Consider the following 22,277-nt stretch of genomic DNA (forward strand, 5'->3'; position numbering starts at 1 on the left):
CAGTGAGGAGCGTCAGTGAGGAGCGTCAGTGAGGAGCGTCAGTGAGGAGGGTCAGTGAGGAGGGTCAGTGAGGAGCGTCAGTGAGGAGGGTCAGTGAGGAGGGTCAGTGAGGAGCGTCAGTGAGGAGGGTCAGTGAGGAGCGTCAGTGAGGAGCGTCAGTGAGGAGCGTCAGTGAGGAGCGTCAGTGAGGAGGGTCAGTGAGGAGCGTCAGTGAGGAGGGTCAGTGAGGAGGGTCAGTGAGGAGCGTCAGTGAGGAGGGTCAGTGAGGAGCGTCAGTGAGGAGCGTCAGTGAGGAGGGTCAGTGAGGAGGGTCAGTGAGGAGCGTCAGTGAGGAGCGTCAGTGAGGAGCGTCAGTGAGGAGCGTCAGTGAGGAGGGCACATATGCAGGTTCAGTGAGGAGGGTCAGTGAGGAGCGTCAGTGAGGAGCGTCAGTGAGGAGGGTCAGTGAGGAGCGTCAGTGAGGAGGGTCAGTGAGGAGGGTCAGTGAGGAGGGTCAGTGAGGAGCGTCAGTGAGGAGCGTCAGTGAGGAGCGTCAGTGAGGAGCGTCAGTGAGGAGGGTCAGTGAGGAGCGTCAGTGAGGAGCGTCAGTGAGGAGCGTCAGTGAGGAGGGCACATATGCAGGTTCAGTGAGCACGAGCAGCGGTGAGGTGGGTGCTCGGCGGTCAGCGGGCAGGAAGAGGAGGGGCATGGGGAGGGTGACAAGGGTCGATTGTGTCCCTCCCTCAGCGCCCAGCACCCAGGTCTCCACAATCATTGTTGATTGAATGAGTGAGTGAAGGAAGGTACGAATGACTGGAGGACAGGGCGGTGAGGGTGAGGTGGGCCGGACCATACTGGAGCCGGGGCAACAGCTGAAGTCCGCGATACCGATCCTGTGTGTCTTTAAAATGTTCATATTGGGGTCAAGTTGCACTTTTTGCCCTAATATTTACGTTTTAACTCCCGCGTGCAAACGTGACGTGTCCCGGCTCGGCTCGGCCCGCCCCGCCCGCAGGCTCTTCTCCAGCTACCCCCAGACCAAGACCTACTTCCCGCACTTCGACCTGCACGCGGGCTCCGCGCAGCTGCGCGCGCACGGCTCCAAGGTGGTGGCCGCCGTGGGCGACGCGGTCAAGAGCATCGACAACGTGGCGGGAGCCCTCTCCAAGCTGAGCGAGCTGCACGCCTACGTGCTGCGCGTGGACCCGGTCAACTTCAAGGTGGGCGCGGGGCGGGGCCCGGGGCGGGGCGAGGTCCGGGGACGGGGCTGGGTGCCCGCCGCTCGCGCCGCGCCCGCCCTGAGCCACCCTGTCGCCCCAGCTGCTGTCCCACTGCCTGCTGGTCACGGTGGCCTCGCACTTCCCCGCTGACTTCACGGCCGACGCGCACGCCGCCTGGGACAAGTTCCTGTCCATCGTGTCCCGCGTCCTGACCGAGAAGTACCGCTGAGGATGCCTCCCGACCCCCAGGGCAGGCTTCGAGCCCTCCCCTTCCCCTGCACCCTCTTACGATTCCACCCGGGACCCCCAATAAATGGATGAGGATGGAGGGAGCCTGGCTGTGCGTCTCAGTATTGGGGGAAGCGGAGGAGAATGAAGGGAGGGAATGGAGGCTTCGCAGGAACACTGCCGACCCTAGTGTCACCCCCGGCCTGGAGGTCACTCCAAGGGTGCTTTGGGGGCGGTCCTTGGTCCTGAGGACCCCAGAGTCGCGACCGGAGGGAGAACAGCCCAGGACCGCCCACGCCGTTTTCTCGGGTCAGACCTGAGTTTGTGCCTCTTTCCCGCCTCCCAAATCACCCAGTCTGTCGCTTCAGTCAGCGTATTGTGTGTATGTGTAGGGACTCAGGGGCCTTTCCTCAAAGCTTGTTGTCACAGCTCAGGCACTGAGAGGACCCTTGACACCTCCTGGCCCTCCGCGCTCTTTCTCCCAATCCATCAGCTCCCTGTGGAATAATTGTAGATCCCCCTAAAGTCTGCAGCCAAGGCGCACACACACACACACACACACACACACACACACACACACACACACACACACGGCGTGATTCAGTTCCTCTGCGGTGACAGGGACCTGGGTTGGCAACCAGGGTCCCCAGGTTCCCGCCGCTCTCCTGAAGATAAGGGCGGGCAGGGCGCCGGAGGGCAGGGCCGCTATAAGGAGGCCGGGACTGCGGGCGCGGCACCCAGAGCACGCCACGCCAACGCCATGCTCAGCGCCCAAGAGCGCGCCCAAGTAGCACAGGTCTGGGACCTGATCGCCGGCCACGAGGCGCCCTTCGGGGCGGAGCTTCTGCTCAGGTGGGTTGGGGCTGGGTCTCCAGAATCGTAGCGAGGCGGAGACTGGGGTGTTGGGCCTGAGTCGGGAGGGGGGCGGGCCTGACCGGGGGTTCGCGGGGTCTGGGCGGCGCAGACGCTGGAGGGACCGCCCTCCCTCTTCACCCTTGCTCCCGCAGGCTCTTCACGGTGTACCCCAGCACCAAGACCTACTTTAAGCACCTGGGCGACCGCCCTGACGAGGTGCAGCTGCTGAGCCACGGACAACGTGTGCTCCAGGCGGTGGGAGTGGCCGTCCGGCACATGGACAACCTGCGCGCGGCCCTGAGCCCGCTTGCCGACCTGCACGCACATGTGCTGCGCGTGGACCCCACCAACTTCCCAGTGAGCCACCCCGGGACGTAGCAGGGTTCGCGCGCGCAGCCGAGGTGGGGAGGCATTCGGCAAGGAACTGGCGAGGACAGAGCTCTTCTCACCGGCCTTTTCTCCCGCAGCTGCTGATCCAGTGTTTCCAGGTGGTGCTGGCCTCCCACCTGCAGGGCGAGTTCACGGTGGAGATGCAGGTGGTGTGGGATAAGTTCCTGACGGGCCTGGCGGTAGTGCTGACAGAGAAGTACCGCTGAGTTCTGTGCCCCGGGTCTAGGTCTGCGCATGTCAATAAACAAGCCTCAAAAGTCTGGACCCCGCGCAGGTGTGGTCTTTGGGGAGCAGGCGGACTGACGTCACAGTTGCGGGCAGAGAAGCTCCGGGTCCTGAGGGGAGCCTCGCGGAATCTTAGGGCAGGATCCCCAACCTTTGCTAACAATGGAACCAGGGGCACAGGAACAGGACCTTGGGCACTCAACAAACCCTGAACGACGACAGTTCCCGGTCTGACAGTCTGGGGGTCCGGGCCGGGTGTGTACACCCAGAGGCTTGCACAGAACAGTTGCCCTCCCGGGGCAGGGGAATGTGGTGGAGCCGAGCGCGTGCTCGGATGGGGGAAGGGTCTTCGGCTTCACCTCGCATCTGGCACCCGTGCGGTGCCATACCATTCGCAAAGCACGTCCTCATTCACACACTCATTCATCTCCGTCCCTACCTCACTCCAGGAACTGCAAGCCTGAATCTTCGCCTCTTTAACAGATAGGCGGGGCACCGGGGCCTAGGGGGCAAGTTCCTGGCCTGAGGTCAAACAGACTTCGTGGCCCAGGGCTCCACAGACCCTCATCTCTGTTCTTCCCCATCTTCTCCCCTACTTCCAGCACTCACTCTGTAGTTGCCTTGCCCTGGTCCAAGTTAGTCCCTTCCTCTGAATCTCCTGGGGCAGGGAGTGGGGGTAGGAAGGAAGACCTCTACGGCCACAACCCATGTCACGTCAACATGAGGTGCGATACTAGGCTTGTCTCTAAGCGATCTGAGCCTGATGCATCCGACGGAAAATCCCCAACCGCGCTGGGTCTTTTAAATAATTTAGAAGATCCTAATGCAGGGTGGGTGCCTGGCAGGCCCACGGCCACCCAAACCCCACCCCAGCTCCAGCCGCCCCGCTCAGTCTCTGGGGTCGCTGGGCCATGGCGCCCCACCTTACACACACACACACACACAAACACACACACACACACACACGTGCCCTGTCAATCTCTCTTCCCTCTGCAGCACTGGTGCAGGGATCTTAGTGCTCCATTTAGAGCCTTTGCAAATGCAGGAGCCTGACCCTGGGAGCTCTCCAAACTCTGAATGAGAATGGTTCCCTGGCTGAAAATCTCACATCTGTGCAGGGCTGGGAAGTCGGGGACCAAGTCCAAAGCAGGGGGTGGGGAGGGGCTGCTGGATGCCAAGTCCTGACCCTGGCTGAGTGGAATACCCCCGCTGGCCATGACAACACCTGCTAACCCACGCTGTGCCAGGGCCTGCCCACCATTGTGGGTACGATGCTTAAAGGACTTCCCCCCTGTTACATCCTGCACCCACATTATTTACATGGGCAGTTTACAGCTCTTCATCCTGGGGAAAAGTTTAGTGCGAAAGCAGCTTGTTTCACTTCGGAAAAGACTGTGCTCCTCTCCAAGACTGGCAAATAGACACCTCGAGGCTATGCCAGCTGGGGACAAACTCGGGTGCCAATGGGTTTGCGTGGCTCGGAAACACGTGTGAGCTCCCAGACCCACAGGAGCAGGAAAAGAGTGGGCCCCAGGACTGGGTGGGGCCCACTTGGGACTCCAGCACTCCCGCACCCTCTCAAGACCGAGCTTTCCAGGCTGGCACCTCCTGGCCCTGTGCCAGCCAATGAGCACGGCACGATCGGGCGTGCCCCTCGCGCCCCAGGCATAAAGGCTCGCGCACCCCCAGCCCTGCACGCTTCTGGTCCTGACCCAGACTCAGAGAGAACTCACCATGGTGCTGTCTCCCGCCGACAAGACCAACGTCAAGGGCACCTGGGCTAAGATTGGCAACCACAGTGCAGAATATGGCGCAGAGGCCCTGGAGAGGTGAGCAGCCCACCTGCCCGGCTGGGATTGGGGCCGGTCGCCCCGTCGCATCCTGGTCCTGGGCCGACCGGCCTAAGCCCGGCTCTCCCGTCTCTTCTCCACTCAGGATGTTCATAAACTTCCCCAGCACCAAGACCTACTTCTCCCACTTCGACCTGGGACACGGCTCTGCCCAGATCAAGGGGCACGGCAAGAAGGTGGCTGACGCGCTGACCAAAGCCGTGGGCCACATAGACAACCTGCCCGATGCCTTGTCTGAGCTGAGCGACCTGCACGCCCACAAGCTGCGTGTGGACCCGGTCAACTTCAAGGTGAGCTCGCGGGCAGGGCCGGGAGAGATCTGATCTAGCAAGGCAGAGAGTGTGGTGGGGTTCCAGAGGTGGAGCACGGCGGCACTCCCCCAACGCGGCCCCTGATACCCCCTCTCTCCGCAGCTCCTGAGCCACTGCCTGCTGGTGACCCTGGCTCTCCACCTCCCCGCCGATTTCACGCCCTCGGTCCATGCCTCCCTGGACAAGTTTTTGGCCAGTGTGAGCACCGTGCTGACCTCCAAATACCGTTAAGCTGGAGCCTCTGCGATTCCTACCCTGGTCTGGGGCCCTCTGGCGCTCTGGGCACCCTCACTTCCCGATCTTTGAATAAAGTCTGAGTGGGCTGCAGCCTCTGTAGCCTCAGTTCTCTGTGTCCACAAACCGTGCTGGGGTCGGGGTGGTTCCCAGCAACGAGGAATGGGAGGGCTGAGGAGGGATGGGAGCTAAGGCTGAGGCCTCCCAGAATCTGCTGAACCAAGCTCTGACTTGCAAGGGCTCTGCCCGAGGTGGGTAGTCCTAAAATGGCACCCTGTTTTGCAATTTTTCTGATCCCCCTTAAAGATACAGTTAGGGGCTTCCCTGGTGGCGCAGTGGTTGGGAATCCGCCTGCCGATGCAGGGGACGCGGGTTCGTGCCCTGGTGCGGGAGGATCCCACATGCCGTGGAGCGGCTGGGCCCGTGGGCCATGGTCGCTGGGCCTGCGCGTCCGGAGCCTGTGCTCCGCAACAGGAGAGGCCACAGCGGTAAGAGGCCCGCGTACCGCAAAAAAAAAAAAAAAAAAAAAAAAAAAAGATACAGTTAGATCCAAACAACAAACCACACAATCAGGCTTTTTGTGGTGTCTCCCGGCAGTTCTGCCTTGGTGCTGTGAGCAACCTTCACAAAGACCCCCGTCCCGCGCGCCAGTGCCCTGGACTCCACGCTGGAACCTTGCACACCCCACCCACCCTGTAGACCTTAGGGACCCTATCAGCACCTCCAGCCAAGCCCCCATCTTCAGGGCAACACCCAGCGCTGGATAAAAGTTTGGGGAGGGTGGTGGGGCCCCTGCTCACCACTTTCTTTCTGGACAAGGACCTCTTCGAACAGCTGGGGAGTTGGCTTCCCCCTCTCCACCACACACTCTTCCTCTGCCCCACAGCCCAATTCGCTTTCATTTAAATATAGAAAAACACTGAAGAATTAAATTAAAATCCACCCATGTTTTTTTTTTTTTTTTTAATTTATTTATTTATTTTGGGCCGTGTTGGGTCTTCGCTTCTGTGCGAGGGCTTTCTCCAGTTGCGGAGAGCGGGGGCCACTCTTCATCGCGGTGCGGGGGCCTCTCACTGTTGCGACCTCTCCCGTTGCGGAGCACAGGCTCCAGACGCGCAGGCTCAGCGGCCATGGCTCACGGGCCCAGCCGCTCCGCGGCATGTGGGATCTTCCCGGACCGGGACACGAACCCGCGTCCCCTGCATCGGCAGGTGGACTCTCAACCACTGCGCCACCAGGGAAGCCCCACCCATGTTTTTTTTCACACACACACGCACACCGTTTTTGTGTGATTCAAAGGAGAGAGAGAATCCCTCTGTCCTGTCCTCCTAACCCCCACAGAAAAAGCCAAGGCTCAGAGTTTGGGACTGACCCCACTGCTCCTATCTTCTGCTGAGGGGACACAGCTACATCTACAACTGTACTTTTTTTTTTTTTTTTGGTCAAAAATACCATTCTACCTTAGGCATATTTTTCTTCAACCTGCTCTTCTCACTGAACTGTGTCTCCTCTACCTGTCTTCTGGCCAATTCATTCAGCTCTGTCTCACTTCATATGTTTGTTGGTCATTTTGATATTTCCATTAATTTCCTGTTAAAATCCTCTGTCAATCGTTCTCATAAGTCATTTGTCTTTTCCTTATATCTTTGTGGGAGGTCTTCCCATATTGTGAATGTAAGACATCAGCTGAGAAATGTTCCTCAAATCTTGCCTTAAAAGGGCCGCGGTGGGGACTTCCCTGGCGGTTCAGTGGTTAAGACGCCGCACTTCCAGTGCAGGGTGCACGGATTCGATCCCTGGTCGAGGGACTAAGATCCCGCATGCCCCGCGGCTCACCCGCCCCCCCAAAAAAAAGTCTGGGGTGCAGCAACTACCACCCTGGAAGAAGAAACTTGAACCCGGAGCCCCCCAGCCGGAGGGATTCCAGTAGACATTTGTTGAGGACATGTCACCGATGCGCACACGTCTTGTGTGCATCCGTCTCTGGCCTGAATTAGACGCACCGAATCGCCCATTCATTCACTGATTCTGCCCAAATTTAAAATGCCTAGTGTGTGCCAAGCCTAGGTCCAGGGTGGGTGGGACGGGCTGACCTACTCCCTTCTTCCATCCCTCAGGGGTTCTAAAGGGTGTAAGAGCGGACATCCACCCCGCTCCACAAACCGGCCCCCGCCAGCTGGGACCAGGATAGCACTTCCGGGGAAGGTGGACGCAGCGGGCGGGAAGCAGCCGGTGGGAGGGCGAATACCCTGGCCAGAATCTCCAGGTCCCTCCCCAAACTGGGAGCGAAGCACGCACCGCCCAGCCAGGCGCAGACATTGCGCCGCGCGCCCCCTGCTGTCCAGGTCCATAGGCGCATCCCGGCCCCGCGCCAGCCAATGAGCGCGCCCGCGATCGGGCGTGCCCCTCGCGCCCCAGGCATAAAGGCTCGCGCACTCCCAGCCCTGCACGCTTCTGGTCCTGACCCAGACTCAGAGAGAACTCACCATGGTGCTGTCTCCCGCCGACAAGACCAACGTCAAGGGCACCTGGGCTAAGATTGGCAACCACAGTGCAGAATATGGCGCAGAGGCCCTGGAGAGGTGAGCAGCCCACCTGCCCGGCTGGGACTGGGGCCGGTCGCCCCGTCGCATCCTGGTCCTGGGCCGACCGGCCTAAGCCCGGCTCTCCCGTCTCTTCTCCACTCAGGATGTTCATAAACTTCCCCAGCACCAAGACCTACTTCTCCCACTTCGACCTGGGACACGGCTCCGCCCAGATCAAGGGGCACGGCAAGAAGGTGGCCGACGCGCTGACCAAAGCCGTGGGCCACATAGACAACCTGCCCGATGCCTTGTCTGAGCTGAGCGACCTGCACGCCCACAAGCTGCGTGTGGACCCGGTCAACTTCAAGGTGAGCTCGCGGGCAGGGCCGGGAGAGATCTGATCTAGCAAGGCAGAGAGTGTGGTGGGGTTCCAGAGGTGGAGCACGGCGGCACTCCCCCAACCCCGCGGCCCCTGACACCCCCTCTCTCCGCAGCTCCTGAGCCACTGCCTGCTGGTGACCCTGGCTCTCCACCTCCCCGCCGATTTCACGCCCTCGGTCCATGCCTCCCTGGACAAGTTTTTGGCCAGTGTGAGCACCGTGCTGACCTCCAAATACCGTTAAGCTGGAGCCTCCGCGATTCCTACCCTGGTCTGGGGCCCTCTGGAGCTCTGGGCACCCTCACTTCCCGATTTTTGAATAAAGTCTGAGTGGGCTGCAGCCTCTGTAGCCTCGGTTCTTTGTGTCCACGAACCGTGCCAGGGGTCGGGGTGGCTTTCTTTGCCTTGGACCAAGCAACTCTCCGAGGCAGGTGAAGAGAGGGAAGGGGAAAACAGTACAGAAGAGGGGTGGAGCCGGCCCCACTGCCACTGCCTGGGATTCTCTGGGCAGCCCTCACCCTCACCCTGGAGTGACTTGCTGAGTACATCCGCCCTTTACCGAATTAATTCCAGAGACGTGCATATTCATCGCGGGTTTGCTCAAATAATGGGTTTGTTTCCTGTCTTTACATTTTATGGCACACACACTTGTGCTGAGAGTTGGTGGACCTCCAGCCTAGGACCTTGGAGCTCTCCCAGGGCTCTTCCCAGAGTTGGGTGGTGGGGAGAACACAGAGATCACACTTCTTCAGAGGCTCACTGAGTACCCCCTCCCCATCAAGTGCCTCCCAAGTACATGCACAGTCTAGAGGAAATTGGGGTGAGCAGTGCCATTGCAGAGCCAGGCAATTTCCTGGATATGCCCCTTTCACCTGGTACACCCCCCAGGACACTCACAGGGTCTAAAGGACTGATTTGGGGGGCCCAGCTCAGGATCCACTGCATCACCCTGAGGCCCACTGACTCACCCCAGTGCAGCAGTGGAGAAGAGAGCCCGGGGGGTGGGGGTGGGGGTATGGGCGCCTGCACTCCGATGTGCTTCCGTCCCATGGAGAATGCCCCTAGTGCCCAGTCCTGGTAGTCGTCCAGCCCTGAGCCCCCGACTGAGAGCAGTGTCCTTTCTCTTCCCTGAGCCCAAGTGTCATCCTCAGAAAATGCGATGGCAGGTTGCCTGACTCAGTGTGTCATGCTTTTAGCACAGCTGGTAGCACAGTATGAGCTCTGTAAGAGGCAGTCTTATTTTATTATTAGGAAAAATGAGGGCCTGTACACTTTAAAATAGCTAAGACAGTAAATTTTATGTTACATGAATTTCAACGCAATTTAAAAAAACAAAAGGATGTACAGTGATGCCTGGCACAGCATGAGTGCTGCATAGGTATTAGCTATTATTTTGGGATCTATCCTAGGCACCCATTATAAATGCTCATTGTCAGAAAGGGGCATCTGTTATGAACCAGGCACAACCTTGGAAAGAAGAAATTGTTATCTTCCTTATATACCATAAATGAGAAAATAGACTCAGAAAGGTGTCATAATAGAGTCGGGAGGGAGGTAGAATAAGCTGACGTTCAATGCCAAAATCCACGCTAAAATTCAGGGCAACCTAATATTAATGATACATACTAAATATTAGTTTCCATAGAGTAAACCTTCAAAAATACGGGCCTCAGGGTCCAGGTTGATTAGGAAGGCCCCAGGTCGGAGTAGACGCTCTGTGGAGCGCTCCGGGCCCCTGGGGCCAGATTCTGCGACCAGAGGCACGGCGAACCCAGGAGGCCGAGGGGACCGCGGGCTGATACGCGCAGGCGCAACCCGGGCTTCATCAAGGCTCCGAGCGCGCGGCCGGGCGGGCTCCACGATGGTGCTGGAGGCGGCGGACCGGGCTGCGGTGCGCGCGCTGTGGCTGAAGCTGGGTAGTAACGTCGGCGTCTACACGACCGAGGCCCTGGAGAGGTGCGCACAGGCCCCGGGCTCCCCTGCCTTCAGCCCGCTCGGGAAAGCGTCCTCCTTCCTCCCCAGCCTGACTCGCCGTTCCTCCCGCAGGACCTTCCTGGCCTTCCCTTCCACCAAGACCTACTTCCTCCACCTGGACCTGAGCCCCGGCTCCGCCCAGGTCAGAGCGCACGGCCAGAAAGTGGCCGACGCGCTGACCCTCGCCGTGGACCACCTGGACGACCTGCCCAGCGCCCTGTCGGCTCTGCGTGAGCTGCACGCGCATAAGCTGCGCGTGAACCCCGTCAAGTTCCAGGTGAGCTCGCCGGCGGGGACTGACCCCTGTCGCCGGGGGAGGGGGCTCCCGTCAGGGAAGGGGGGTGCACCCGCGTGGAAACGACTCCCTCTCCGCAGCTGCTGGTCCACTGCCTGCTGGTGACCCTCGCCCGGCACTACCCTGGAGACTTCAGCCCCTCCCTGCAGGCCTCGCTCAACAAGTTTCTGAGCCACGTGATCTCGGCGCTGGCCCCCAACTGTCACTAAATTGAAAGGGTTGTCGCGTGGGGCTCGTGTTTGAGTAAAGTCCGCGGACAAAGCCTCAGGTGCGCGAGTGTTCTCTCTAGGGGAGCGCGCCCTGGGCCTGACAGGGGGCGTGGGCGCCCCTCCTAAATGAAGTAGGGGTCTGAGGAAGCCCGAGTCTCACACTACCAATTGTCAGATCCCAGCAGGACGCCCCCCGAACCCCGGCAGCTTGAGGCAAGTCTGGACAGCGGGTCCCAAATCCCAAGTGGTAAACCCCGATTAGCCATGCCCTTGGGCGCGACCACTTAGCGATGCAGACCCGGGGCTTCGGCCACTCGGGAAGGGGTGGCAGGTGGCGGTCATGGTCGCAAGCTGGCGAGGCCGGACGCTCCTCCGGGCTGCCCACTTCGGACACCTCAGATCCACCTAGAAGCGCGCGGCACAGCCTGGGAGAAAATTAGGGACCGGCGCCCCTGCCGGCGCGGACCGGAACTGCGCCTCCGGAACGTGCTGGGGACTTTGGGTAACCGGTAGGCTTGGGGTCAAAGGCACATTTGCCAGACTCTGGACCTGGTGGAAGGAGGTGGCTCCTGCAGCGGACAGGGCGGACCAGGGAGCCGGCAGAGAGCCCTGCCCACATGCCACACTTCTCAGGAAGCAGACCTCAGAGCGTCTTCCTTTAAAAAATTCGGAGAACTACTCCACTTGCTGCATCTGCCTGTGTATCCCAGTGGGCTCAGCACATCCATTATTCCTTCACTCCCCACTTGACACATGGGGAAACTGTGTGAACAATGGAGGGCATGGGAGTCCCATCCAAGAGTACATGTGACATGCACAGATAGAAGTCCCCTCTTATCCTGAGGGATATATTCCAAGACCCCCAGTGGATGCCTGAAACCTCAGTACTGAACCCAAAGCATGATATGTTTTGTCCCATATGTACACACCTATAGTAAACTTAATTTATAATTAGGTACAGTAAGAGAGTAACAGCAATAACTAATAAGACAACGATAACAATGTACTGTAATAAAAGCTATGTGAATGTGGTCTCTCTCTTTCAAAATATCTTGCCGTGCAAATTTGATACCTTTTCCATCTCAATACCAGAGCAGTTACCACGCACTGCGGCCCTAACTTTTGCAGTTTGAAGTGCGACAGCAAAACAGCATGAATTTTTTTCCTTCTTCACAATTTCACAGATAGAAGATTCGTTCTTACCATAGATCTTAGCAACCTCAGCATACGATTTTTTTCTTTCCTTATTGTCTGGAACTTTTAGCTTTTATAAAAAAGTTAATTTTTGGCTGTGTTGGCTCTTTGTTGCTGTGTGCAGGCTTTCTCTAGTTGCAGAGAGCGGGGGCTACTCTTCATTGCGTTACACAGGCTTCTCATTGCGGTGGCTTCTCTTGTTGTGGAGCACAGGCTCTAAGCATGCGGGCTTCAGTAGTTGTGGCGCGCAGGCTCAGTAGCTGTAGCGTGCACAGGCTTAGCTGCTCTGCAGCATGTGGGATCTTCCCCGCCCAGGGCTAGAACCCGTGTCCCCAGCATTGGCAGGGAGATTCTTAACCACTGCGCCACCAGGGAAGCCCTAGCTTTTCATTTAAAGGAAGCACTTGAGGTCTTCTCTTTGGCACATCACTCCTCTTGTGCTTTGAGGCCATTATTAAGTAAAATAAGGGTCACTTTGAACACAAGCACTGAGATGCTGGGACAGTCCATCTGATAACAGAGAGGGCTAGTCAGTGACAAATGGGTGGTACACACCGGACAAAGGGATGGTTCACATCCCAGGCGAGATGCAGTGCGACAACCGGAGATTTCATCACAATACTAGAATGCACATTTTAAAACTTATGAATTGTTTATTTCTGGAATTTTCCATTTAACATTTTTGGACTTGGGTGGACTGTGGATAACTGAAAGCATGGAAAGTGAAACAGTGGATAAGAAGGGAATAGAGGGCTTCCCTGGCAGCAAAGTGATTAAGAATCCACCTGCCAATGCAGGGGACACGGGTTGTTCGAGCCCTGGTCTGGGAAGATCCCACATGCCTCGGAGCAACTAAGCCCGTGCGCCACAACTACTGAGCCTGTGCGCTAGAGCCCACGAACCACAACTACTGAGTCGACGTGCCACAACTACTAAAGCCCGCAAACCTAGAGTCCATGCTCCGCAACGAGAAGCCGCCACAATGAGAAGCCCGCGCACTGCAACGAAGAGTAGCCCCTGCTCACTGCAACTAGAGAAAGCCCGTGTGCAGTAAGGAAGACCCAACACAGCAAAAACTTAATTAATTTAAAAAAAAAATAAAAAGGGAAGACATACCACACACACACAGGTGCAAACACCCACAGGCAGAACAGCCCCACAGAGACATGTGACAAGGTAGCATGTAATGTAAGTCTTCCAGGTCCTTCTAGGCACATTTGCAGAGATTTTCTTTTTTTTCTTTTGGCCGTGCAGTGCAGCATGTGGGGTATTAGTTCCTCAACCAGGGATCGAACTCATGCTTCCTGCAGTGGAAGAACAGAGTCTTAACCACTGGACCACCAGGGAAGTTCCTTGGAGAGATTTTCTTAAGAAATGGTATCCTCAAAGTGTCACTGGAAAAAATGAACACACTGGATGATATAAAGAGCAAAAACTTGGTATGGGAGGAAAAGACACCATAAACAGAGTTAAAAGAGGAACTGGGAGAAAAATATTTGCCACCAATAGCAAAGGGTTATTATTTTTTTCTTTACAAGATCCAAATTCTTCTTTCCCACCCCCTCTACTTTTTTTTTTTTTTTAAACACCAGTCAACCCAATAGAAAAATAAGCCAAAGGACAAAGAGGCAACTCATAGTATACCAATGACCAAGAGACATTTGCAAAGATACATAAAGACATGCAAATTAAAATGCTCATTAACAAGACACCTGTCATGGAAATATTTAAAAAGGCAAGATCAAATACACTCCTGGTGGAAGTTTTAGTATAACCTTTTGGGAGGGTAATTCAGTTGTATACAGTTGTGGGCTGGTAAACATTTAAATAACTGGCACTCAGGAAGAACGGAATGGGAACTGATTTGTAGCATATGCCAATTTCCGTGATGTAACTACTGCCATCATGGTTGATTCAGGCTATCAAACAGGTTATCACTGAATGGGAAATTAGGAAGAGATATATAGGGACTTCCCTGGCGGACCAGTTGTTAAGACTCTGTGCTTCCACTGCAGCGGGGTGCCGGTTCAATCCCTGGTCAAGGAACTAAGATCCCGCATGCTGCATGGCTTGGCAAAAAAAAAAAAAAAAAAAAAAAAAAAAAAGAGTGATTTGGTTTCACCTTAAAAAAAAAAAAAAGAGGAAGAGATGTATAGTAGCTGCCATTGTGTCATATTTCCACTGTCCAGATACAAGAGATGTAAACATAGATGATAGTAAACTGTAGTAACATAATTAGGAAGTAATTGGCTTTCAGTATTTATTACCTGTTTTTCACATGACCTATTTAGTTGTAAATTACTATAACTTAATTTTTAATAGTGGTTGTGTTTAACAACAAGCTCTCAAAATTCCTACAACTTAACCTGAGCCAATACAAGCAGGTTCCAGCACACCGCTGGCTGTATCCTTTATTTATTTTTTAAAAAATATTAAATTTCTTTTGGACTTCCCTGGTGGCACAGTGGTTAAGAATCCGACTGCCAATGCAGGGGACACGGGTTCAAGTCCTGGTCTGGGAAGATCGCACATGTTGCAGAGCAACTAAGCCCATGCGCCACAACTACTGAAGCCTGTGCTCTAGAGGCCATGAGCCATAACTGTTGAACCCATGTGCTGCTACTGAAGGCCATGTGCCTAGAGTTCATGCCCCACAAAAAAGAGAAGCCACCGCAATGAAAAGCCCGCACACTGCAACAGAGTAACCCCCACTCACCACAACTAGAGAAAGCCCGCGCGCAGCAACAAAGACCCAACACAGCCAAAATAAAATAAAAAATAATAATAAATTTACAAAAATATATATTAAATTTCTTTTATTTCTTTACCTAGGAATAAATCTACATCAAATATCAGTATATAGGGACTTCCCTGGTGGTTCAGTGGTAAAGAATCCACCTTCCAGTGCAGCGGACGCAGGTTTGATCCCTGGGCAGGGAACTAAGATCCCACATGCCATGGGGCAACTAAGTCCACACACTGCAACTACCGAGCTCGCGCGCGAGCGCCTCAATTAGAGAAGAGAAAACCCTCACAGCACTAGAGAGAAGCCTGTGCGCTACAATGAAAGATCCCGCATGCCTCAATGAAGATCCTGTGTGCCGCAACTAAGACCTGACACAGAAAAAAAAAAAAAAAAAAAATCAGTATATAATTTATCATTATCACAAAAAGTTATTCTGGAATAAGAGGGAAAGACAATCTCAAAATTCACCCATCATCAGGATGTTCCAATGACCAAATCAACCTCATGTTCACCTTGCTCATCTACAGAACTCATTAATATAACCAAATTTGCCTCACAACTACATATATATATACATATTTTGGTAGGCCCTTCTTGGTTATCTATCTATATTTATTTATTTTTGGCTGTATTGGGTTTTTGCTGCTGTGCACGGGCTTTCTCTAGTTGTGGCAAGCAGGGGCTACTCTTCGCTGCAGTGCACGGGCTTCTCATTGTGGTGGCTTCTCCTGTTGTGGAGCACGGGCTCTAGGTGTGCAGGCTTCAGTATTTGTGGCACTCGGGCTCTGGAGCGCAGGCTCAGTAGTTGTGGCACACGGGCTTAGTTGCTCCACGGCATGTGGGATCTTCCCGGAACAGGGATCGATGCCGTGTCCCCTGCAATGGTAGGTGGATTCTTTTTTTTTTTTTTTTTTTTTTAATGTGGACCATTTTTTTAGTCTTTATTGAATTTGTTACAATATTGCATCTGTTTTATGTTTTGGTTTCTTGGCCACGAGACATGTGGGATCTTAGGTCCCTGACCAGGCATCGAATCCGCACCCCCTGCATTGGAAGACAAAAGTCTTAACCACTGCACCACCAGGGAAGTCCCAGCAGGCAGATGCTTAACCACTGCACCACCAGGGAAGTCCCGGTTATCTATTTTAAATATGCAGTGTGTACATGTCAATCCCAAACTCCCAATCTATCCCCCCACCACCAACCTTACCACTGGTAACCATGTTTTCTAAGTCTGTGAGTCTGCTTCTGTTTTGTAAGTTTATTTGTATCACTTTAAGATTCCGCACATAAGCGATATCATATGACATTTGTCTTTCTCTGTCTGATTTACTTCACTTAGTACGATAATCTCCAGGTCCATCCATGTTGTTGCTAATGGCATTATTTCATTCTTTTTAATGGCCGAGTAATATTCTATTGTATATAGGTACCACATCTTCTTTAACCATTCATCTTTTGATGGACATTTAGGATGCTTCCATGTCTTGGCTATTGTGAATTGTGCTGCTATGAACACTGGGGTACATGTATACTTTCGAACCAAGTGTTTCTCCAGATATATGCCCAGGAGTGGGACTGCTGGATCATATGGTAGCTCTACTTTTAGTTTTTCAAGGAACCTCCATAGCGGCTGCACCATCTTACATTCCCACCAACAGTGTAAAGTTCCCTTCTCTCCACACCCTCTCCAGGATTTATTGTTTGTAGATTTTTTGGTGATGGCCATTCTGACTGGTGTGAAGTGATATCTCATTGTAGTTTTCATTTGCATTTCTACAATAATTAGCGATTTTGAACACATTTTCATGTGCCTCTTGGCCATAAATGTCTATTTAGGCCTTCTGTCAATGTTTTGATTTTTTTTTTTTTTTTTTTTTTTGCGGTACGCGGGCCTCTCACTGTTGTGGCCTCTCCCGTTGTGGAGCACAGGCTCCGGACGCGCAGGCTCAGCGGCCATGGCTCACAGGCCCAGCCGCTCCGTGGCATCTGGGATCTTCCCGGACCCGGGCACGAACCCGTGTCCCCTGCATCGGCAGGTGGACTCTCAACCACTGCGCCACCAGGGAAGCCCGGGTTGTTTGTTTTTATGATATTGAACCACATGAGCTGTTTGTAAATTAGAAGACTAATCCTTTGTCGGTGTAAATACTCCCCAACTCATTCTATGAGGCCACCATCATCCTAATATGAAAACCAGACAAAGATACCACAAAAAAAGAAAATTACAGGCCAATATCACTGATGAACATAGATGCAAAAATTCTCAACAAAATATTCGCAATCCAAATCCAACAATACACTGAAAGGATCATACACCACGATCAAGTGGCGTTTATCCCAGGGATGCAAGGATTTTTCAGTATCCACAAATCAATCAGTATAATACACCACATCAACAAACTGAAGAATAAAAACCATATGATCATCTCACTAGATGCAGAAAAAGCTTTTGATAAAATTCAACACCCATTTATGATAAAAACTCTCCAGAAAGTGGGCAAACAAGGAACACACCTCAACATAATAAAGGCCATTTATGACAAACCCACAGCTAACATCATACTCAACAGTGAAAAGCTGAAAGCATTTCCTCTAAGATCAGGAACAAGACAAGCAGGATGTCCACTCTCACCACTTTTATTCAACATAGTTTTGGAAGTCCTAGCCACAGCAACCAGAGAAGAAAAAGAAATAAAAGGAATCCCAACTGGAAGAGAAGAAGTAAAATTGTTATTGTTTGCAGGCAACATGATACTATACATAGAAAATCCTAAAGATGCCACCAGAAAACTACTAGAGCTCATTGATGAATTCAGTAAAGTGGCAGGATACAAAATTAATACACAGAAATCTCTTGCATTTCCATACACTAACAACAAAAGATCAGAAAGAGAATTAAAGAAACAATCCATTTACCATCGCATCAAAAAGAATAAAATACCTAGGAATAAACCCTACCTAAGGAGACAAGACCTGTACTCTGGAAACTATAAGACACTGATGAAAGAAATCGAAGACTACGCAAACAGGTGGAAAGATATATCATGTTCTTGGACTGGAAGAATCAATACTGTCAAAATGAACATACTACCCAAGGCAATCTACTATCAAATTATCAATGGCATTTTTTACAGGACTAGAACAAAGAAATCTTAAAATTTGTATGGAGACACTAAAGACCCCAAATAGCCAAAGCAATCTTGAGAAAGAAAAACAGAGCTGGAGGAATCAGGCTCCCTGATTTCAGACTATCCTACAAAGCTATAGTCATCAAAACAGTATGGTACCAGCACAAAAAGAAATATAGATCAATGGAACAGGACAGAAAGCCCAAGATAAACCCACCTACCTATGGGCACCTAATCTATGACAAAGGAGGCAAGAATATATAATGGAGAAAAGACAGTCTCTTCAGTAAATGGTGCTGGGAAAACTGGACAGCTACACGTCAAAGAATGAAGTTAGAACACTCTCTAACACTATATGCAAAAATGAACTCAAAATGGATTAAAGACCTAAACGTAAGGCTAGATACTATAAAACTATTAGAGAAAAACATAGGCAGAACACTCTGACATAAATTGCAGCAATATCTTTTTCGATCCATCTCCCAGAGTAATGGAAATTAAAACAAAAATAAACAAGTGGGACCTAATTAAACTCAAAAGCTTTTGCAAAGAAAACCATAAACAAAATGAAAAGACAACCCACGGAATGGTAGAAAATATCTGCAAATGATGGTTGTATCCTTTAAATCCAAAAAGTGCAAATTCTCTAGGCCTGCAGTCCTGATTCTGGGATTTATCCTGCAGAAAACAGGCACACACATGAAGATGTATGCACAGTGATGTTCTTTGCAGATCTGTTTATCAGAGCAGAGAAACAAAAAGAAAATAAGAAAAAAATATGGTGCACAACCAACATTCATCAATAGGAGAAAAGTTTAAAAATTATGGTAGATGACACCATAAAACTCCTAGAAGTAGATGACACCATAAAACTAGAAGAGAACAAAGGCAAAACATTCTCTGACATAAATCATGCCAATGTTTTCTTAGGTCAGTCTCCCAAGGCAATAGAAATAAAGGGAAAAATAAACAAATGGGACCTAATCAAACTTACAAGCTTTTGTACAGCGAAGGAAACCAAAAACAAAACGAAAAGACAACCTACGGACCAGGAAAAAATATTTGCAAATGATGTGACTAACAACAGCTTAATTTCCAAAATGTACAAACAGCTCATACAACTCAATAACAAAAAAACTAACAACCCAATCAAAAAATAGGCGAAAGACCTAAAAAGACATTTCTCTTTTGATGGCCAGATGGCCAACAGGCACATGAAAAGATACTCAAAATCTCGAATTAGAGAAATGCAAATCAAAACTACAATGAGGCATCACCTCACACCAGTTAGAATGGCCATTATAAAAAAGTCTAAAAATAACATGGGAATTCCCTGGCAGTGAGGTGGTTAGTACTCAGTGTTTTCACTGCTGTGGCCCGGGTTCAATCCCTGATCGGGGATCATCCCAAGAGCCGCGAGGTACGGAGAAAAAAAAAAAGAAAAAAGCCTATAAATAACAAATGCTGGAGAGGATGTGGAGAAAAGGAAACCCTCTTACACTGTTGGTGGGAATGTAAATTGGTGCAGCCACTGTGGAAAACAGTCTAGAGGTTCCTAAAAAAGCTAAAAATAGAGTTTCCATATGAACCAGCAATCCCGCTCCTGGGCATATATCTGGACAATACTATAATTCAAAAAGATAAATGAACCCCAATGTTCATAGCAGCACTATTTACAACAGCCGAGACACAGAAACAACCTAAATGTCCATCAACAGAGGAATGGATAAAGATGATGTGGTACATATATACAATGGAATATTACTCAACTATAAAAAAAAATGAAATAATGCCATTTGCAGCAACCTGGATGGACCTAGAGATTATACTAAGTGAAGTAAATCAGAAAGAGAAAGACAAATGCCATATAATATCACTTATATGTGGATTCGAAAATATGACACAAATAACTTATCTGTGAAAGAAAAACAGACGCACAGACATAGAGAACAAACTTATAGTCACCAAAGGGGAAAGCAGGGATGGGGGAGGGATGGATTGGGAGTTTGGGGTTAGTAGATGCAAACTATTATATACAGGATGGATAAACAATAAGGACCTACTGCATAGCACAGGGAATTACATTCAATATCCTGTTAAACCATAATGGAAAAGAATATGAAAAAAAGGTATATGTACACATAACTAAGTCACTTTGTCATATAGTAGAAATTAACACGTAAGTCAACTATGCTTCAATAAAGTAAATTTTTAAAAAAATTATGGTAGAGGCACACAGGGAGGTCAGCCTCTGGGCACAGACAGTGATCAATGCCAAGACGTTCATGGAACAAAATACACAGCAGGTCACTGTAGAGAATAAATCCAGGTTCATATTGACATAATCACAAGAAAACTGAAAACAACACACACTAAGTGATGGCAGCAGTTCATGGGCGTGGGACTAGGGAGGCAGAGAAGACAGCTGTCAGTATACCTGATCTAATTCCAGAAAAGGAAAGTGGTGGCGGTATGAGTGATTATTCATTTATGTGTATGTGTTTCGCCCTTTCACAATTAATTTGCAGAAAACCTTGTCCTGAGCATTTGTAGCAAAAATTCTATGCACAAACATAATTTTCCTTGGGGGATTTTTATAGAAGTGGAATTTCTGGTATGCCCATTGCTATGGCTTTTTGATAAAATTTCCAAAACTGCCCTCCTGAGTTTTGTGAGCAGGAGGCGAGAGCCTGCACCCCCCACCCCGCAGCCCTCATTTAGCTCATTACTTGTGAAGGTGAACGCTGCTTGCTCCATCTTGACTTCTCTGTAGAATCACCCACTTTCCCAGGGTGGTGTTTGTTCTTTGTCAGGTCTGTGGACCTGACGCCTTTGCCCATTTTTTTCTGTCTTTCTTGGGGGGAGTCTCTCCTCGAAATATACCCAACCCTTCCTTCAGGCCTCTGGGCCCTGTCATGCTCCAAGGCTTTGCCTGCTCTGTGCTGCCATTTCCAACCTGGCAAGAAAAGAGGCTACAGCTTTATTTATGACAATTTAAAATACTGGATAAGATGCCTTTCATCTTCTCAACAGCACGAAGGGCAAGCAAGATGATAAGGAATTTTCAGACCAAAAACCAAGTAAATGTGAGAATTCAGAAATGTCACAGCACCTATACCACCTGGGTTCTGATGTACTTGACGAAACTAGCAAACTTGAGCTGGGATTTTTTTTCCTTACAGGCTCATAGGTTAAAAGGGCCAGTATAAGGTGACATACCCAAAAGGTGACTCCTCTCCATAAATCTGGGGCCCTAAAAGGATACCCCACTGGGTATCCTTTCCCCAAACACAGGGACTAGGAAAAATGAGCAAAGAAAGAAAGAAAAAAAAAAAGCAAAAACAAAAAAACCCTTATGTTCAGCAGAAAAGGGAAAACAATGCCCTGATAAATTGAAATCACATGCTGATACCTGTGGCTTTGCAGACCAAATTCGCATCACCAGAGGGGCCCTCCCCTTACCAAAATCTCCAGGCTGTGAATTTTGTGTAAAATGATCCTGGACTCCCTCATCGACCCCTGGCAAACAAATCCTCCCTTGAAGAAATCGCCATAGGCCACAAAGGGCCAGGACTAGCAAACTCACCAGGCACAGGGGGAAAGAAGACACCGTGCGTGAAAGCCAGCAGATACATGAGTCAGCAGAATGGACCTGCCGAAGTGTCAGATTCAATTACAACTTTGCTTGTTCAGAAAATTAAAGACAAGATTTCAAATATCTGCAGGGAACCATAAAATATAATAAGTCACACAGCACATGTGAAAAAGAACTTTTAGAAATGAAAAATATAACCATCAAAAATTAAAATGGGGCTTCCCTGGTGGTTGAGAGTCTGCCTGCCGATGCAGGAGACACGGGTTCGTGTCCTGGTCTGGAAAGATCCCACATGCATCGGAGCGGCTGGGCCCGTGAGCCATGGCCGCTGAGCCTGCGCGTCTGGAGCCTGTGCTCCGGAACGGGAGAGGCCACAACAGTGAGAGGCCCGCGTACCGCAAAAAAAAAAAAAAAACAAAAACAACGCAATGGATAACCTTAACAAAACACAGTCATAGAATTAGTGAACTTAAAAATTAAGTCAGAATCAATTATCAAGACCGTAAGACCCTGCACAACACCAAGCAGGAGCTCTTCCTTTTTTAAAATTTTTAGTATTTATTTGGCTGCACCGGGTCTTCGTTGCAGCACGCAGGCTCTTAGTTGTGGCATGCAGGATCTAGTTCCCTGACCAAGGAGAGAACCCATGGCCCCTGCACTAGGAGCTCAGAGTCTTAACCGCTGGACCACCAGGGAAGTAGCTTCCCAGCTCTTCCCTGAATGTCATGCCTCGGGTGCCTCACTTGCCCCACCCTGTCCTGACTCTACTGAAGGATATATTTCAGGAGAAGTCTGACCTGTAAGAAGAGTGAATAACAAAAACACTGGTAAATACAAACACTGATTGTATGTAAAGTTATAATGTCTATGGAGTTAAGAAAACAAAAAAAAAACACCAAAAAGCCCTACACAGACGCGAAACACCCGCTGATACTAA

At 51.0% G+C, this 22,277-nt stretch overlaps 4 protein-coding genes across 4 annotated transcripts; all 4 read left to right on the plus strand.

The window, feature by feature from the left end:
• Positions 1-2,127: 2,127 nt before the first annotated feature.
• Positions 2,128-2,936, plus strand: HBM (hemoglobin subunit mu). Its single transcript, XM_032604971.1, has 3 exons — positions 2,128-2,279; positions 2,435-2,639; positions 2,750-2,936. Exons 1-3 carry the CDS (start codon positions 2,188-2,190, stop codon positions 2,876-2,878), a joined length of 426 nt encoding a protein of 141 aa, XP_032460862.1. The 5' UTR covers positions 2,128-2,187; the 3' UTR covers positions 2,879-2,936.
• Positions 2,937-4,552: 1,616 nt separating this feature from the next.
• LOC116739968 (hemoglobin subunit alpha) lies at positions 4,553-5,385 on the plus strand. The gene is made up of 3 exons (XM_032604970.1): positions 4,553-4,726; positions 4,833-5,037; positions 5,161-5,385. Exons 1-3 carry the CDS (start codon positions 4,632-4,634, stop codon positions 5,287-5,289), a joined length of 429 nt encoding a protein of 142 aa, XP_032460861.1. The 5' UTR covers positions 4,553-4,631; the 3' UTR covers positions 5,290-5,385.
• Positions 5,386-7,700: 2,315 nt separating this feature from the next.
• Positions 7,701-8,509, plus strand: LOC116739661 (hemoglobin subunit alpha). Its single transcript, XM_032604199.1, has 3 exons — positions 7,701-7,874; positions 7,981-8,185; positions 8,312-8,509. Exons 1-3 carry the CDS (start codon positions 7,780-7,782, stop codon positions 8,438-8,440), a joined length of 429 nt encoding a protein of 142 aa, XP_032460090.1. The 5' UTR covers positions 7,701-7,779; the 3' UTR covers positions 8,441-8,509.
• A 1,507-nt stretch (positions 8,510-10,016) lies between these two features.
• Positions 10,017-10,732, plus strand: HBQ1 (hemoglobin subunit theta 1). Its single transcript, XM_032604200.1, has 3 exons — positions 10,017-10,152; positions 10,243-10,447; positions 10,546-10,732. The coding sequence occupies exons 1-3, from the start codon at positions 10,058-10,060 to the stop codon at positions 10,672-10,674; spliced, it is 429 nt and encodes a 142-aa protein (XP_032460091.1). The 5' UTR covers positions 10,017-10,057; the 3' UTR covers positions 10,675-10,732.
• The last annotated feature ends 11,545 nt before the right edge of the window (positions 10,733-22,277 follow it).

This window comes from Phocoena sinus, chromosome 15 (assembly GCF_008692025.1).
Source record: "Phocoena sinus isolate mPhoSin1 chromosome 15, mPhoSin1.pri, whole genome shotgun sequence".
NCBI lineage: Eukaryota > Metazoa > Chordata > Mammalia > Artiodactyla > Phocoenidae > Phocoena > Phocoena sinus.